Below are 17422 nucleotides of genomic sequence, written 5' to 3' on the forward strand. Positions count from 1 at the left end.
TCTTGAACCCGGGAGACGGAGGTTGCAGTGAGCCGAGATCGCGCCACTGGACTCCAGCCTCGGCGACAGAGCGAGAACTCCGTCTCAAAAACGAAACAAAACAAAAGAAAAAAACCTTAGTTTCAGCCCGCACATTCTCTCAACTCCTATTGCTGCCTGCAAATCTTTCGCCATCGTCCTGGACAATCCTAAGAGAGCACTGCAGAGGCTTCTGGACACTGTCATTTTCCTGGGAAGTCCACATGAACTTTAGCTTTGACGCGAAAGGACTAGGGAAAGATTTTGGTCCTTCGGAGCCGCCGTCCAGGCTCGGGCCGCTCAGAGTCGCTTGTCCCTCGGCGGCTGCCATGCGTCCTTTACGTGGCAGCTGCCGGCGCCCGCCAATCCGCTGCGCCCGCATCAGCCCCCACTAGTGGCGCAGGCGGAAGGGGCGGAGCTTAGGCGGCGGTGGCTGAGAAGGCAGCGGGGCGGCGACGGCGGCGGCTCTGGAGGCCGCAGTCCGGGTCCTGGCTTCGGCCTCAGCCCCACCATGGTGACGCTTGCTGAACTGCTGGTGCTCCTGGCCGCTCTCCTGGCTACGGTCTCGGGCTATTTCGTTAGCATCGACGCGCATGCTGAGGAGTGCTTCTTTGAGCGGGTCACCTCGGGCACCAAGATGGGCCTCATCTTCGAGGTGGCGGAGGGCGGCTTCCTGGACATCGACGTGGAGGTGCGGGCGAGATGCCCGCGGCCGAGGCTTGGTCGCGTGGCCGCTCCGGGATTGGTGGCACGTGGGGCCGGCGCGGAGCCTGCTTGGGGAGCGGGCTTAGAAGTCGCTGTCCGAGTCCTGGAGAAGCCCAGGCCGCCACCCCCCCGCCCCGCCCCGGCCACGGCGACCTCCTAACGGCCCCTTTTCCCGCGACTTGCCCGGATTCCGGGATTCCCTGGGGGCTCCTTCGGCATGATTGGTTGCTTTGGTTTCTCTCCTTGAACGACGGGTTCCTGTTGGAACCTCTCGCCGAGCTTTGTGAATCAGGCGCCGCGTGTCACCCCGGGCCCCATAGGCGCTTCTCAGTCGCTGTTAGCTGGTGGCGGGTCTCGATCCAATTAGCACCTGTTTTCCTTCGTGTTACGGATTAATGCTGGAACATGGCACGGAAACTTTTCCAAAAAATAGATTTAAATCGATTGAGGATTAAAAAGCTATTGAATGCTAGGGATCCTTTCGCGTCGTGTTTATTTTTCATAGAAACAACCTTAAGGTTCTACTCTTAGACAAATATCCAGCTACCTCGTTTAGTCTCCTCTGCCTAAGAGAGATGGGGAGTTGGATCATGCGTTTTAGGAGTAAGCAGTGCAGTGAAGTAGCAGGAGAAAACAGGAAATTAAGAAACCAGCAGTCCCTAAATCTCCACCCGTGTTTTGTAAACCAAAAGAATGAGGTGTCGCTAATTTTTATTTTAATTCATCTGCTGGCATGACTAATTGAGTCTAAGAAGTTTCTATTTGACAGTGTACTCAGTAGGGCTGGGCACAAGTTACACAATACAAGTGAAATCCAAAAATAAGGGGATAACGGAAAGGAGAAACTCTTAGACTTAGCTGGGAATTTAGCGATCAACTATTCCAGTCTCGAAGTTATGCGAGTGACATGGACTTTGAAAGAGCGACTGGCTTGACCACAGCCTAACAACTGATTTGTAGCAGACTGGGATGAGAGTTTGGGTCTTCTCATTTCGCGGCTAGTCCTTTCTCCTAAGCCTTCAGGCATCTCAGATAAAGCAGAATTCCTTCACTGTTCAGCAGTAATCTGGAAAACCTTGAAATTTGATAAACACTCATTTTGTTTATATTTTAAAAAACAAACGTTTATTATCTCGTGGTTTCTGTGGCCAGGAATTATGGAGAGGCTTAGCTGGGTGGTTCTGGCTTGGAATATCTCATGAGGTTGCAGTCAAGACGTCAACCAGGGATGCAGGAATTCTTCATTTTAAAGAGATTTCTTTTGAGTTTTACTGTCAGTCACAGTTGCATGTTTGTTGGTGATGCAGACATTCTTCATTTTAAAGATATTTGTTTTATCTTGAGTTTTGCTGTCAGTCACGGTTGCATGTTTGTTGCTGATATTAGGCCAGTTAGAGACCACATTTCAGGTGAGCTTTCTGTCTAGGGGTTTAGTAAGGATAAATAAGACATAAATGTCAGAACTGAAAGGTGTTTTAGAGAGCCATTAAGTCAACCCTTGTTTTATAAAGTGGGAGAATTGCAGACCAAATGGTTATTATCACCGAAGTGGAGCTAAGTGAAAGTTACATATTCTTGGTGAATTTCTTTTTTTTTTTTTTTGGACAAAGTCTCGCTCTGTTGCTCATGCTGGAGTGCAATGGCACGATCTCAACTCACTGCAAACTCTGCCTCTCGGGTTCAAGCGATACTCCTGCCTCAGCCTTCTGAGTAGCTGGGAATACAGGTGGGCGCCACCACGCCCAACTAATTCTGTATTTTTAGTAGAGACGGAGTTTTACCATATTGGCCAGGCTGGTCTTGAACTCCTGACCTCAAGTGATCGGCCCGCCTCAGCCTCCCAAAGTACTGGGATTACAGGCGTGAGCCACCATGCCCAGCCATATTCTTGGTGAATTTCTTACTGCCATTAGACATTACTTATAAAGTCTATGACTAAATCTTTTATGACATTTTATGCATTTCTCTCTTGCCTCCAGATTACAGGACCAGATAACAAAGGAATTTACAAAGGAGACAGAGAATCCAGTGGGAAATACACATTTGCTGCTCACATGGACGGAACATACAAATTTTGTTTCAGTAACCGGATGTCCACCATGACTCCAAAAATAGTAATGTTCACCATTGATATTGGGGAGGCTCCAAAAGGACAAGACATGGAAACAGAAGGTGAGATGAACATTCAGAGTATTTATATCACGTTCCAAGAGCTAATTTTAGTTCTACACATTTTTACCCATCTGAGTGGCATTTTTAAAAATTTCTTAACCAAAAACTTTTTGTGAAATATGCTTTTTATTTTTTGCAAGTCTCCTAATTAATAAAAAAGTTTCTTGAGGCTAGTGTTTGTTTTTTTGTTCTTCATTTTTCTTTTATTTATTTTTTTTGAGATGGAGTCTTGCTCTTTTGCCCAGGCTGGAGTGCAATGGCTTGATCTTGGCTCACTGCAACCTCTGCCTCCTGGATTCAAGTGATTCTCCTGCCTCAGCCTCCCAAGTAGCATCAGGTGTACAGCACCATGCCTGGCTAATTTTTGTATTTTTAGTAGAGACGGGGTTTCACCATGTTGGACAGGCTGGTCTCAAACTCCTGACTTAAGGTGATCCACCCGCCTCGGCCTCCTGAAGTGCTGGGATTTTTTTGTTCTTTACATTTGTTCTAACAGGTTTTCTTAGTCATTTTGTGCTCTTGTGAGCATGTAGGTTCCTTGTGTCTTGGGTTATTTTTTCTGTTTATTTGCTAATCCTGGCATATACTTTATTTGCTCATTTGTATACATGACTAGTTTAGCTAAACTTTTTGTTGGTTCTTTTTGTGTTAAGATATCTTAACTTTTCTTTAGGTGGTGGAGATACCTGGGACGGTATGTGGATTGCTTTTTGACAGCATCCGTGTTTGCTAATGTCTAATTTCTGCTTTCTTTTTTCTAACCTCAGTTTGTTGGCATGAGAGTGTTTTTTCTCTTAAAAAACCCCTACAACTAATTGGATTGATTATTTTTTGGTGGTTTTTTATTTGGTTGACAGGAAGTATAGGTTAGGTTATTTTAAACTAATAGCACTGAAAACACTGTTGACATTTTAGTAGTAACTTCTTTGTTCTTTAAGAAGAGTGCTAAAGAGTGGAAATTCAATGATAAGGGGACAATAGTCCCAATTAAACATAGCTCATAGCAAATGGTGCCTTTGACTTTGTAGAAAGTATTTTGTAGACTTCCTAACCTGAAGCTTGGTTAGATATGAAATGCAGTTCTAGGAGCCATATGTTGATACAAAGACAAAAGTTCTTTTAGCCATATGTTGCAGTTAGATTATTCATTGCCCAGGTTACCAGTAATAAACCCTGATTGGTTCTTGGTGGTTTTGGATAAATTGCTTTCTGGGAGCCAGTACATTTGGTGGTGGTTTTTTTTTTTCCCCACAGTGCATGCCAGAGTTTTTGAAGCTAGTCGTCTCGTTTCACACATTTCATAGTATCCTATTAGCATGATAACACTTGTCCCAGATATTCAGTATTAGTAGAGTGCTAACCTCATCAAGAAGGTGAGTTGTTTGGTTAGATTTTGAAATCTATAGAGTTTAGAGAGTCCTGCTACTTAGTAATTCCTGTGCTCATTTTTCACGGCCACTTACAGAGTAGGACTTGACTAATTTTCAGGGAGAATGAGGAGTTCTGAAAGGCTTTTTTGGTTTATTTTCTGGAGATTGATCCTACTTAGTTTGAAAATGTTGGTTGATGAATGTGAATATTGAACTTCTTAGATGATTTTTTAACATATATCCAAAATTCTTGCTTTTGCTTGTTAATGTCAATGAATGGCAGCTGTCAAATCAAGCCTTCCTCTAAAGCAGTGGTTCTCAAGTGAGGATGATCTTTTTGCCCCAGGGGATATTTGGCATTATCTGGAGGCATTTTTTATTGGAAGACGGGGGTAGGTGCTACAGGCATCTAGGGCTGGAGGCCATGGAGGCTGCTAAATATCCTACAGTGCATCAGACAGCGTCCCACAATGTAGAAAAGCATTTGGTCCAGAATGGCGACAATGCCACTGCTGAGGAACCCTGCTCTGTCGGTTTCATGTGGTGCATGGGGCTTCCAAAGGGAAATTTCGAGTGAGCGACCGTTTGACATTCCAATTCAACCGCCTTCAATGGTAGAGGCCCTTGGTTTCTCCTAAGAAACTTGGGATTGTCTGTGAAAATCTGGAATCCCAGAAGAGACCCAGTCTTGGGCAGGGATGAAGAGATCCCTCTTTCCCCTGGAATGTTTCCTGGTGCTGTTTCTCTCCTGCCTATCTGTTCATTCTCATAACGTGGCACTACCTAAAAGCATATGCTTACTCTTCAGAACAGTACCTTGTGTGTATTTTTGGTTCAAGAGGATACCTGGTTGAAAACTTGTGCCACTAAGGACTTGTCTCTCTACTTACATTGCCTGCTGTTCCCCACTATAGTGAAATCATTACTTTGTCAAAGAAGAATGTTTGAGTTGGTGTGGATTTTCCTAAGAGCGTTTTGATGTTTTTCTCTGCTCAGCTTCATAGAGATTAAAAGTCTGTTTTGGTGCTGCTCCTTAATTAATATTAGAGTTACATGACTCTTAGATTTTGTTATTTGTAGGATTATATTTTTAAAATACATGTATTTATTTGTGCTCTTAGTCCCCCTCCTCAGTGTTTTACTACTTTTCCGTAGTTAATAGCATAGTGAACTTTACGAAACAACATTTCATTAAAAGAAATTTTCTGGGGTTGTTTTCCTTTCCTTAGTAAGCATTATATAGTATGTTTCCTACCCTGAAAGAGGTTTCTCTACTGGGAAGGGACTTTTAAAAATGCTTTGAGAATTAAATTGACATGATTCATATCAGTGGTCCAAATTGATGTTTGAACCATTTCAAAAGTAGCTTCTTTTGCAGGCCTTCTCTGAGGATTTAAAAAAGTTATTTTATAAGTATTTTTCAAAAAGAGATTGCCCCAGCCTAGGCAACATAGTGAGACCCTGTCTCTAAAAAATAAAAATAAAATGGTAGTCAGGCGTAGTGATGCACCCCTGTAGTCCCAGCTACTCAGGAGGCTGAGGCAGGGGATTGCTTGAGCCCAGGAATTTGAGGTTACAGTGAGCTATATAATTGCACCACTGTACTTGAGCCTGGGTGATAGAGTGAGATCCTGTCTTGAAAAAAAAAGATGGCTGGACGCAGTGGCTCATGCCTGTAATTCCACTATTTTGGGAGGCCAAGGCAGGTGGATCACCTGAGGTCAGGAGTTCAAGACCAGCCTGACCAACATGGTGAAACCCCGTCTCTACTAAAACTACAAAAATTAGCTGGGTGTGGCAGCGTGCGCCTGTAGTCTGTTATTCCGGAGCTGAGGCAGGAGAATCACTTCAACCCGGCAGGCGGAGGTTGCAGTGAGCTGAGATTGAGCGCCAGTGCACTTCAGCTTGGGCAACAGAACGAGACTCTGTCTCAAAAAAAAAAAAAAAAAGACATTGACAAATGTGTGTTGTTTTCAAATTATTCTGTAGCTCACCAGAACAAGCTAGAAGAAATGATCAATGAGCTAGCAGTGGCGATGACAGCTGTAAAGCACGAACAGGAATACATGGAAGTCCGGGAGAGGATACACAGAGCCAGTAAGTGAATGCCGTCACTTTGCAGCAGCGTCTGATGGTGAAGATTGTTTTACTCAACAGCTTGCTTGTATTTTCCTCATTTGGAAACTTCACAAATTTTATGTGAAAGCGTTGGCTTTAAAAGTGTACCTACACGAGCTATTTTTTGAGCATACACGTGTGTGGAGCTTTGTAGTTTATTATTGGGACATTCATTCTAAACCAGAAAATGCTATTAAGATTTAGTGCAAGTTTTTAAGAGTTTGGTTTTCTGGCCGGGCGTGGTGGCTTACACCTGTAATCCCAGCACTTTGGAAGGCTGAGGCAGGTGGATCACCTGAGCTTGGGAGTTCGAGACCAGCCTGGCCAACATGGTAAAACCCCGTCTCTACAAAAAATAAAAAAATTAGCTGGCTGTGGTGGCGTGCACCTATAGTCCCAGCTACTTGGGAGGCTGAGGCATGAGAATCACTTGAACCCAGGAGGCAGAGGTTGCAGTGAGCTGAGATTGGGCCACTGCACTCCAGCCTGGGCAACAGAGCTAGACTCTGTCTCAGGAAAAAAAAAAAAAAAAAAAAAAGTTTGGGTTTTTAAAAATGTATGGTGAACTAAGGAATAAGCTAATCGTTTTCTCAGAAGGGAAAAGTGTTGTAAAATGGGTGTTGCATTGGTTTTTAATCACATACCTGAAACTTACATGCCAGTGGGATTAATACTAGATGCTGAGATTTAATCTTTTTACTACAATGGAAGGCTTACTATAGTTAGAATAGAAAACACCAAAACATGAGTACAGGCAAGTCACCAGGTGAAGATCAACTTGGGTCCTCAAGTTTGTAAGTTGGGAACTTGGAGTGTATTTTTCTGTGGAAATAGTGATGATTGAAATCTTGTGTTAGGTTGCAAAAGTCTGTTTAGAACTGGATAGAGCATTAAACATTAGGCTTTTGCATTTAAAATTAAGAGGTACTATATTGACAGACAGACCAATTCCATTGATTAGGTTCAGAGCCACACCATTGTTCGGTGTTTTCGTCCTTCAGGTAGTTCTTGGGGAGATGATAAAAGAGCAAAGTGGCCAGGGGCAGTGGCTCACACCTGTAATCCCTGCACTTTGGGAGGCTGACGTGGGCGGATCACAAGGTCCAGAGATTGAGACCATCCTGCCCAACATGGTGAAATCCCATCTCTACTAAAACTATAAAAATTAGCTGGGCGTGGTGGCACGCACCTGTAGTCCCAGCTACTCAGGAGGCTGAGGCAGGAGAATTCGCTTGAACCCGGGAGGCAAAGGTTGCAGTGAGCTGATATAATGCCATTGTACTCCGGCCTGGCGACAGAGCGAGACTCCATCTCAAAAAAAAAAAAAAAAAAAATAGGAAAAAAGGAGAGCAAGGCGTAGTGATGCACCTCTGTAGTCCCAGCTACTCAGGAGGCTGAGGCGGGGGATTGCTTGGGAGCAAGCTCTTGTCTTAAGGGCAGTGATTCTATGTCAGGAATCTTTGTTCTGAGACTGGGGTAGGGAGTGAAGAGTGACTCAAAGAGATAAGCACAGCTTGAATTTCTTCCAGATGTGGTTTCTGTTCTTCCCATCCTTAAATCTGTTCTTGCTACTTATGGAAACAAATCTTCAGGATCTAGAGCACAGCCATCAGGTTATGTTGGCAGGAAGGTGTGTAAATGTAATAGCCTGGAGAACTCCCCTCATCCCCACTTGTTTTAGGACTGGAGTGGGGCATGTTATGGACCAAGGCTTGTCTACAAGCACTCGAACCTCTTGCCTCACAATTTTTTCTCATTGCCTCCACTCTTAATATCACCAGTTGGAATCTTCACTTTTTCCCTGTTACCTTGTTGGGACCCATGTGTTGGTTACCTTGTTCCCAGATGGGGACCAGCCTAGTCTGGAGTTGGAAGGGCACAGAACTAAGTCAGAGGGCAAGTTCCTCTACTTCGCAAGTTTAACTGGTTCAGACCAGATGGCTTTCGAGTTATAGACGTTCTTGGGAACACAGTGGCCAGAGGAAGCACATGTCTTCCAGTCTTTAGGGGGTCCAACCTTGTTCTCTCACCCATGATTTGAGTGGAGATACTCCTGTATTTGTTTCACAAATAGTGAGCTATGTGTTCTTATTTAGAAATGTTAGGCTGGGCGCGGTGGCTGAAGCCTGTAATCCCAGCACTTTGGGAGGCCGAGACGGGTGGATCACGAGGTCAGGAGATCGAGACCATCCTGGCTAACACGGTGAAACCCCGTCTCTACTAAAAAATACAAAAAAAAACCTAGCTGGGCGAGGTGGTGGGCACCTGTAGTCCCAGCTACTCGGGAGGCTGAGGCAGGAGAATGGCGTAAACCCGGGAGGCGGAGCTTGCAGTGAGCTGAGATCTGGCCACTGCACTCCAGCCTGGGCGACAGAGCGAGACTCCGTCTCAAAAAAAAAATAAAATAAAATAAAAAGTGTTAGCAGTGTCTACAATTGAATTTATAGGTATTCAGTTTAAATTTACAAAGCAAATGGTTCCCATAATGTTTTGTTTTTGCGAGTCTTCCTATAGGACCTACTCCTCAGCAGTGAACATAATGAGACCCTTTCACTACAGTGTTGTAATAATAACGTGTTGCTTCTAGATCAGGCTAATATATGAGTGGCATGAGGACAGTGTCCCAGGTCACTGCATTCTGATGTTATTGTGCTTCAGTGTGTTCTATTTAAACTTAAAGGTGCATTTTTCTTTGGGAGGTCGAGGCGGGAGGATCACCTGAGGTCAGGAGTTTGAGACCAGCCTGGCCAACATGGTGAAACCCCGTCTCTACTAAAAATACAAAAATTAGGCCGGGCGCAGTGGCTCATGCCTGTAATCCCAGCACTTTGGGAGGCCGAGGCAGGCGAATCACGAGGTCAGTAGTTCGAGACCAGCCTGGCCAAGAGACCAGCCTGGCTAATATGGTAAAACCCCATCTCTACTAAAAATACAAAAATTAGCTGGGCACATGTAATCCCAGCTCCTTGGGAGGCTGAGACAGGAGAATCACTTGAACCCAGAAGTTGCTTAGTTGCTTAGGTCTTGAACTCGTGGGCTTGAGTGATCCACCCGTCTCTGCCTTTCAAAGTGTTGGGATTACAGGCATGAGCCACTGTGCCTGGCCTCTTTTCTTTTTATCAGACTCTGTTTTTTTTCCTGTTTTTTGTTTTTTTTTTTAAGATGGAGTCTTGCTCTGTCGCCCAGGCTGGAGTGCAGTGATGCGATCTCGGCTCACTGCAATCTCCGCCTCCTGAGTTCAAGCGATTCTCCTGCCTCAGCCTCCTGAGTAGCTGGGACTACAGATGCACACCACCACCATATTTTGACGTTGTAAATAATTGCATTTTGGATAACTGTGATTTTGAAATAATTCCTTAATTGTTTTAGAAGTCAGTTTTCTGATTCAGCAAAATGGATACTAATATAGGACGTTTCAATGGTGAGGGAGAAAGATGGTTGGGTTGGGTTTTAACCCTAGAATTATGACCTTGGGCAAGTCACCTTTTCTTCTCTGCTCCCTGTATACAAGCAGAATGGACTTGGCTGTACCCAGTAAATTTTTAAGCTCAGCTTATTTTTGTATTTTCAGTAGAGACAGGGTTTCACCTCGTTGGCCGGGATGGTTTCGATCTCTTCACCTTGTGCTCCACCTGCCTCGGCCTCCCAAAGTGCTGGTATTACAGACGTGAGCCACTGCACCCAGCCCTATTTCCTTTTTAGAGACACAGTGTCTTACTCTGTTGCCCAGCCTGTAGTGCTGTGGTGACAAGATAGCTCACTGCATCCTCAACCTCCTGGGCTCAAGTGATCCTCCCGCCTCAGCCTCCCAAGTAGCTGGAAGTCCAGGTGTGTGCCACTACACCTGGCTATTTTTTTTTTTTTTGGTATTGTAGAGACTGGGTTTCTCCGTATTGCCCAGGGTTGGCCTCTGACTCCTGAGCTGAAGCAATCCTCTTGGCCTCCCAAAGTGTTGGGATTATAGTGTAATTGTTTTTAATGTTGGCCATTTGCAGAAAAATAAAATACTACATAGAAATTTTTTTTTGAGATGGAGTCTCGCTCTGTTGCCCAGGCTGGAGTGCAGTGGCACAGTCTTGGCTCACTGTGAGCTCCACCTCCCAGGTTCATGCCATTCTCCTGCTTCAGCCTCCCAAGTGGGTGGGACTACAGGTGCCCGCCACCACGTCTATTTTTAGTAGAGACGGGGTTTCACAGTGTTATCCAGGATGGTCTCAATCTCCTGACCTCATGATCCACCCACCTCAACCTCCCAAAGTGCTGGGATTACAGGTATGAGCCACTGTGCCTGGCCTACATAGTAATTTTTAAAAGCTAAGGCTCTAGCATTTGACTGGAGAGTTGGACACGATGGCTTGTCCCTGTAGTCTTAGCTGCTTCAGGGGCTGAGGCAGGAGGATTGCTTGAGGTCAGGAGCTTGAGACCAACCTGGGCAACACGAGACCCTGTTTTTTTAAAAAATAAAATGAATTGGCCAGGCATGGTGGCTCATGCCTATAATCCCAGCATTTTGGGAGGCTGAGGTGGGCAGATCACCTGAGGTTGGGAGTTCGAGACCAGCCTGACTAACATGGAGAAACCACATCGTTACTAAAATACAAAATTAGCCGGGTGTGGTGGTGCATGCCTGTAATCCTAGCTACTCGGGAGGCTGAGGTAGGAGAATCGCTTGAACCCAGGAGGTGGAGGTTGCAGTGAGCTGAGATCGCATCATTGCACTCCAGTCTGGGCAACAAGAGTGAAACTCTGTGTCAAAACATAAAACATAAAAAATAAAATAAAATAAAATACATTTAAAAATAAAAGGAGCGGCCGGGCGCGGTGGCTCAAGCCTGTAATCCTAGCACTTTGGGAGGCCGAGACGGGCGGATCACGAGGTCAGGAGATCGAGACCATCCTGGCTAACATGGTGAAACCCCGTCTCTACTAAAAAATACAAAAAACTAGCCGGGCGCGGTGGCGGGCGCCTGTAGTCCCAGCTACTCGGGAGGCTGAGGCAGGAGAATGGCGTGAACCCGGGAGGCGGAGCTTGCAGTGAGCTGAGATCGGGCCACTGCACTCCAGCCTGGGCGACAGAGCGAGACTCCGTCTCAAAAAAAAATAAATAAATAAATAAAAAAAATAAATAAAAGGAATTTGGCCAGGCTTGGTGGCTTATGCCTATAATCCCAGCACTTTGGGAGGCTGAGGCAGGCGGATCACCAGAGGTTAAGAGTTCAAAACCAGCCTGGCCAACATGGTGAAGTCCTGTCTCTACTAAAAATACAAAAACTAGCTGGGCATGATGTTGAGCACCTGTAATCCCAGCTACTCAGGAGGCTGAGACAGCAGAATCACTTGAACCCAGGAGGCAGAGGTTGCAGTGAGCTGAGATCACGCCACTGCCCTCCAGCCTGGGCGACAGTGAGACTCTGACTCAAAATAAATAAATAAATAAATAAAAAGAATTTGATCAGAAACTTGAATGTAAACAAATTGAGTATAATAAATAAATATAGAATAGATGTGTATTTTACTTTAAGGATCAAATCCTTAGTTTGAGAGCAGGACAGATGAGAATAGTTTGTCTTGTATTTGATGGTCTGGTAGTAACTGTCAGTATTGACCCATATAACTGAGTAACCTCTTCCATTGAGAACAATTGCCAAGTACACAGGTGCTGAACAAATATTTGTCACATATTTGGGGAAAAAGACACTCAGACTGCCATATTTTGATGTTGTAAATAATTGCATTTTGGATAACGGTGATTTTGAAATAATTCCTTAATTTTTTTAGAAGTCAGTTTTCTGATTCAGCAAAATGGATACTAATATAGGACGTTTCAATGGTGAGGGAGAAAGATGGTTGGATTGGGTTTTAACCCTAGAATTATGACCTTGGGCAAGTCACCTTTTCTTCTCTGCTCCCTGTATACAAGCAGAATGGACTTGGCTGTACCCAGTGAATCTTTAAGGTTTCTTTTAAAAATCTTTGCTTCTACTTTGGGAGGCTGAGGCAGGAGGATCAGTTGAGGCTGGGAGTTCAAGACCAACTTGGGCAGGATTGTTTGAGTCCAGTTCAAGGTTGCAGTGAACTATGATTGTGTCATGGCATTCCAGCCTGGGCAACAGAGGAAACAAAAAAAATTTGCTTCTGAGTATGTTGAGTTGCTCAGAGACAAAAGTATTTACAGTATAGGTGACCCATAGGTTACAATGACTTCACTTAGAAATTTTCATCTTTATGATGGTGCAAAAGAAGAAATTCTGATGTGCATTCAGAAGAAACTGAGCATCAAGTACCCATGCAACCATTCTGTTTTTTACTTTCGGTACAGTGTTCACTAACTTGATAAATAAAATATAAAATAATAATAAAATGCAGTTTAACTTATATGAGATATACAACACTTTATTATAAAATAATCTTTGTGTTATTAGATGCTTTTGCTCAACTGTAGGCTAATGTAAGTGTTCTGATCATGTTTTAGGTAGGCTAGGCTAAGCTATGATGTTTGCTAGGTTAGGCGTATTAAATATATTTTTGACTTAGGTATTTTCAACGTAAGCTGGGTTTATTGGGATGTAACCCCATCTTAATTTGAGGAACATCTATTCTATGAATGGTGTACACAATATTACTTTCACACAGAGTGAAGACTAGAATATGATGCCTATGTTTTTTGGGGGAGAATTGTTAAATTTTGTTTGTTTGTTTTGTCCTCAACAGTCAACGACAACACAAACAGCAGAGTGGTCCTTTGGTCCTTCTTTGAAGCTCTTGTTCTAGTTGCCATGACATTGGGACAGATCTACTACCTGAAGAGATTTTTTGAAGTCCGGAGGGTTGTTTAAAAAGCCTCTTCCTGATGATCCCAACTCAGAATTCACTGTTTACCAAACACCTTGGTCATAATAATGTCATTAGTTTCTCCATTTTTATTTTCTGAACTGTACATTCACAATTTATGTTTCTTTGTGATGAATAGATATTGGGGGAAAAACACCTTTTTAGGAAAATTATAGTGCAAATTTGACAGTTGATTGGCATAATTTCTTGTTTGAATGCTGCCTCCATTATATAGGTCCTTCCAGGAACTCAGACACTGTAAGTGAAATATGGGAGTATAGTTTTTATTACTTCTTTTACTTTTGTTTTCTTAATATAATGCAGTTTGTTCAGGAAATCAGCACAAAGCCTGATAGTACTTTACTAAAATGACTGCGTTCTTTGGATTCCCTCAGTCTGTGGTTCAAGTCACTACAGATTCATTTTGTTGAGTCCTTATGAGAAACAACAGTATGAATCTTGACGGTTTCTGCCCATCCTAATGGCAGAGCTCTCTGACTTGGGCGTATGCTGCCAGGCTGGGTACTTTCATACTTTATTTTCTTCTTTTGCTTTAAAAGTACGACTCAGCATACATTTTCCCGCACACATTTTTACATTATACCTTAGGACTTAATCATCTCCACTTAAATTGATGACACAAGCAGCTAATAACCATTTTTGGGTTTCTGTCTAACCTTCTAATTGTCTGTTAAAGCCAATTCTCTGGGTGTCCCAGTGAGTGGTGGCTCTTTTTCTTTCCACACTGGCACATTCACTTCCCCCACTCTTGGCATGTAGGAAATAAACATTTACATAATTGGAAAAATCCAGATTTCTGATGCCAAAGGGTTAAAGCCTCTTGGATTTCATTGCAGTGATATACAGCCACTATTTTATTTTTGATCAGTGGCCTTTGGGCCACTGTTTAGGGCACTGAACATCAGTGTCAGCATTAGGGTTTGGGTTTTTGTTTTTCTTGGGTCTTTCTTTTTTGGCACATGTGAATCTTGTTTTGTGTAAAATGAAATGACTTTCTCTTGTTCTCTGATGATGGGTTTAAAATTAAAAGAGCATCTGGTTTCGGTATGGGGATGATCCAGGATTATGTTGTGACTGATATATATTAGTTACTTGTACATTTTTTTTTTTTTTGATCTTTGCAAGGGGAAGACTACAAGTAACGAGTTTTATATAATTAATTTAAATTTGTTACAGGTTTTCATGTTCAGGATAAGCAATTTTTCCACCTTGGGTGAGAACACTTGCAACAGTTTATTAATGAGGTGACTTTCACCTTAGGACAACTGTTGCATACCAGTTTTTTTTTTGTGTGTGAAACACTTCAAAATTGACTTAAAATATGTAAATTTAAAATTGGTTGTATCTAATATGCCCCAGGTTCAGTAAATAAACAATTCTTTTTAAAAACAGTCAGTATTCTGTGTTTTATATATTGACAGTTAATTCACATTTTTTACACACCAACTTTCTGTTCTTATTTGACATGAGACATGTCCATGTTTTCTGAGTATTTATGCCTATTATGTCTGTTACTTTTTAATTCTATCAGCTTGAGGATAGTGAACGGTACCAAGTTTTCGTTTCTGCACAGGTTTTCCAGTGAGGCTTCTCTGATGGATCAGTGCTAAAATCTCAAGTATTTTTCTATTTGGGAAAAAAGAAAGGGTTGAATTATTTTCACTCGCCCACGTGGTTTATGAATGTGGGAAATAGCTTTAAAGACAGATTAAATGATGTGCCCAAGGCCACAGGTAAGAGAGTGAAAGGTGGAACCAGAGACTAGATCACCACCTGTAGAAACTCCTTCCTCTGTGAAACTAACGGCCTGCTGGTAATAAAAGTAGCTACGATTTATTGAGTACTGTGTAATGTCTTGATCCAGTACTAAGCACTTTACTTGGTCTGTCTTATTCATGCTTCAAAACTGCCATTACCTTGGGTAAAATCATTTTGGAAGTGAGGAGGAAAACAGGCTTGGAATGGGTCCTAAGGTCAGAAAACTAGTAGGTAGTAGAGCCCAGAAGACACACACAGACACGCAATTTCTCTGTGCCTTTGCTTTCAGAACTGTCTGTGAAATGCCCCCCTTTTCTTTTTTTGGAGACAGGATCTCTATTCCCAGGTTGAAGTGTGTTGGCTTGATCTCTGCTCACTGACCTCAATCCCCTGGGCTCAAGTGATCCTACCACCTCAGCTCTCCCAGTAGCTGGGATTACATCTTTTGTTTTTTAAAAGCAGGGTCTTGCTCTGTTACCTGGACTGGAGTGCAGTGGCACAAACATGGCTCACTGCAGCCTTAACCTCTCAAGTGATCCTCTCATCTGAGCCTCCCGAGTAGTTGGGACCACAGGCATGCACCACCACGCCTAGCTAATTAAAAAATTACTTTCATAGAGACAGAGTCTCCTGTATGTTGCCCAGGCTGGCCTCATTCTCCTGGGCTCAAGTGATCCTCCTGCCTCAGCCTCCCAAAGTGTTGTGATTGCAGACATGAGCCACCATGCCTGGCCGAAGTCCCATTTTATAATAGTTGTCGAAGAGTTTTGAGAATGTGATGATCATTTCATTGAAAATGTGGCTTTAGGCTGTTGTCTTTTACTTAATTTGAGATGACTGCAGTCTGCATGAGTTGTATTCCCATTTATTGATCCCACAAATATTTGAGTGATTGCTGTGTGCTACAGTGATAGTCCCTGGGATAAAGAAGATAGAGAAAAGACCCCATTAGTGTGGGTTTTACATTTTGGTGGCAGAGATGAACCTAGTAAGTTTTGTGTGTGTGTGTGTGTGTGTGTGTAGCAAGAAAGATAATGGTAAATGCTAAGAAGGGAAAATAAATGAGGGTAGGAGTTTCAGTGATGCGGAAAGGAAGGTAACACTGAGAAGGTGATTTCAGAAGTCCAAGTGGAATGTAAGGGAGTGTAAGGGAAAACTTCCCCTTTGTCCTCAGGTTTCTCTAAAAATTCAACTGAAAAAAGGCAGATTAATAGGAGGAAAGTGATGCAAATTTATTTGGTCATGGTTTTGCACAACAAAGGAACCTTCAGAATTAAGACCCAAAGTTACAGGGAAAACTATTCATTTTTATGCTTAGGCTCAACAAAATATGCACAGCTGAGTAGAAATAGGACTGGACAAGAAGGGCATGATCTAATGCTCACAGACTGAGTGGGGAAACCCAGCAAGGCCTGTCTGGATTCTTTTCGGCCTCTCTGTGCAGCATTCCTTTCTTCTGGGTAGGGGACAGAACCCTTCCTGTAATGGGGTCTTACAACCTACAAGCAAAACAAAAGAGGTCAGAATTTTTTTTTTTTTTTTTTTTTTTTTTTTTTAAACAGTTTCACTCTGTCGCCCAGGCTAGAATGCAGTGGTGCGATCTAGGCTGACTGCAACCTCCACCTCTCAGGTTCAGGCGATGCTCATTGCTCGGCCTCCGGAGTAGCTGCAGGCACCTGCCACACCTGGCTAATTTTTTTGTATTTTTAATAGAGACGGGATTTCACCACTTTGGCCAGGCTGGTCTTAAACTCCTGACCTTAGGTGATCCACCTGCCTCGGACTCCCAAACAGCTGGGATTACAGGCGTGAGCCACGCGCCCAGCCCAGGTAATTTCTTTTTTTCTTTTCTTTGTTTTGAGACTGAGTCTCACTCTGTCGCCCAGGCTGGAGTGCAGTGGCGCAACCTCCACCTTCCTGGTTCAAGCGATTCTTCTTCTGCTTCAGGCTCCCGAGTAGCTGGGACTTACAGGTATGCGCCACCATGCCCGGCTAATTTTTGTATTTTTAGTAGAGACGGGGTTTCACCATATTGGCCAGGCTGGTCTCGAACTCCTCACCTCGTGATCTGCCCGCCTTGGCCTCCCAAAGTGCTGGGATTACAGGCGTGAGCCACCACGTCCGGCCGATAATTTCTTTATGGCCAGTTTTTTCACAGAAAGATGGAGAGAGAGAGTTAGAGTAATATTTTTAGGTTTTATGGCTGACTTTGGAGAAAAGGGGTTCCCGTTTCTATGCTCCATCATGACGGGCAAGAGGGATTCTTGAGTTTCTATGGCCAGCCTCACAGAATCAGAGATCAGAGACGGGGCAGAAGGTCAGAGAGAAACTTGCTTCTGAGGCTGCCTCTGGGGTCTTCATTTTGGGGTTTCGTTTTCAGAGCCTCAACAGGAGCAAGTCATGCACATAGCTGGAGGAGATAGGCCCTC

The 17422-nt window shown here is 43.6% G+C and overlaps 1 protein-coding gene across 1 annotated transcript; it reads left to right on the forward strand.

The window, feature by feature from the left end:
• Nucleotides 1-432: 432 nt before the first annotated feature.
• TMED2 (transmembrane p24 trafficking protein 2) lies at nt 433-14626 on the forward strand. Its single transcript, XM_008005126.3, has 4 exons — nt 433-709; nt 2703-2895; nt 6255-6362; nt 13095-14626. Exons 1-4 carry the CDS (start codon nt 530-532, stop codon nt 13217-13219), a joined length of 606 nt encoding a protein of 201 aa, XP_008003317.1. The 5' UTR covers nt 433-529; the 3' UTR covers nt 13220-14626.
• Nucleotides 14627-17422: the final 2796 nt, after the last annotated feature.

This window comes from Chlorocebus sabaeus, chromosome 11, assembly GCF_047675955.1.
Source record: "Chlorocebus sabaeus isolate Y175 chromosome 11, mChlSab1.0.hap1, whole genome shotgun sequence".
Taxonomy (NCBI): domain Eukaryota; kingdom Metazoa; phylum Chordata; class Mammalia; order Primates; family Cercopithecidae; genus Chlorocebus; species Chlorocebus sabaeus.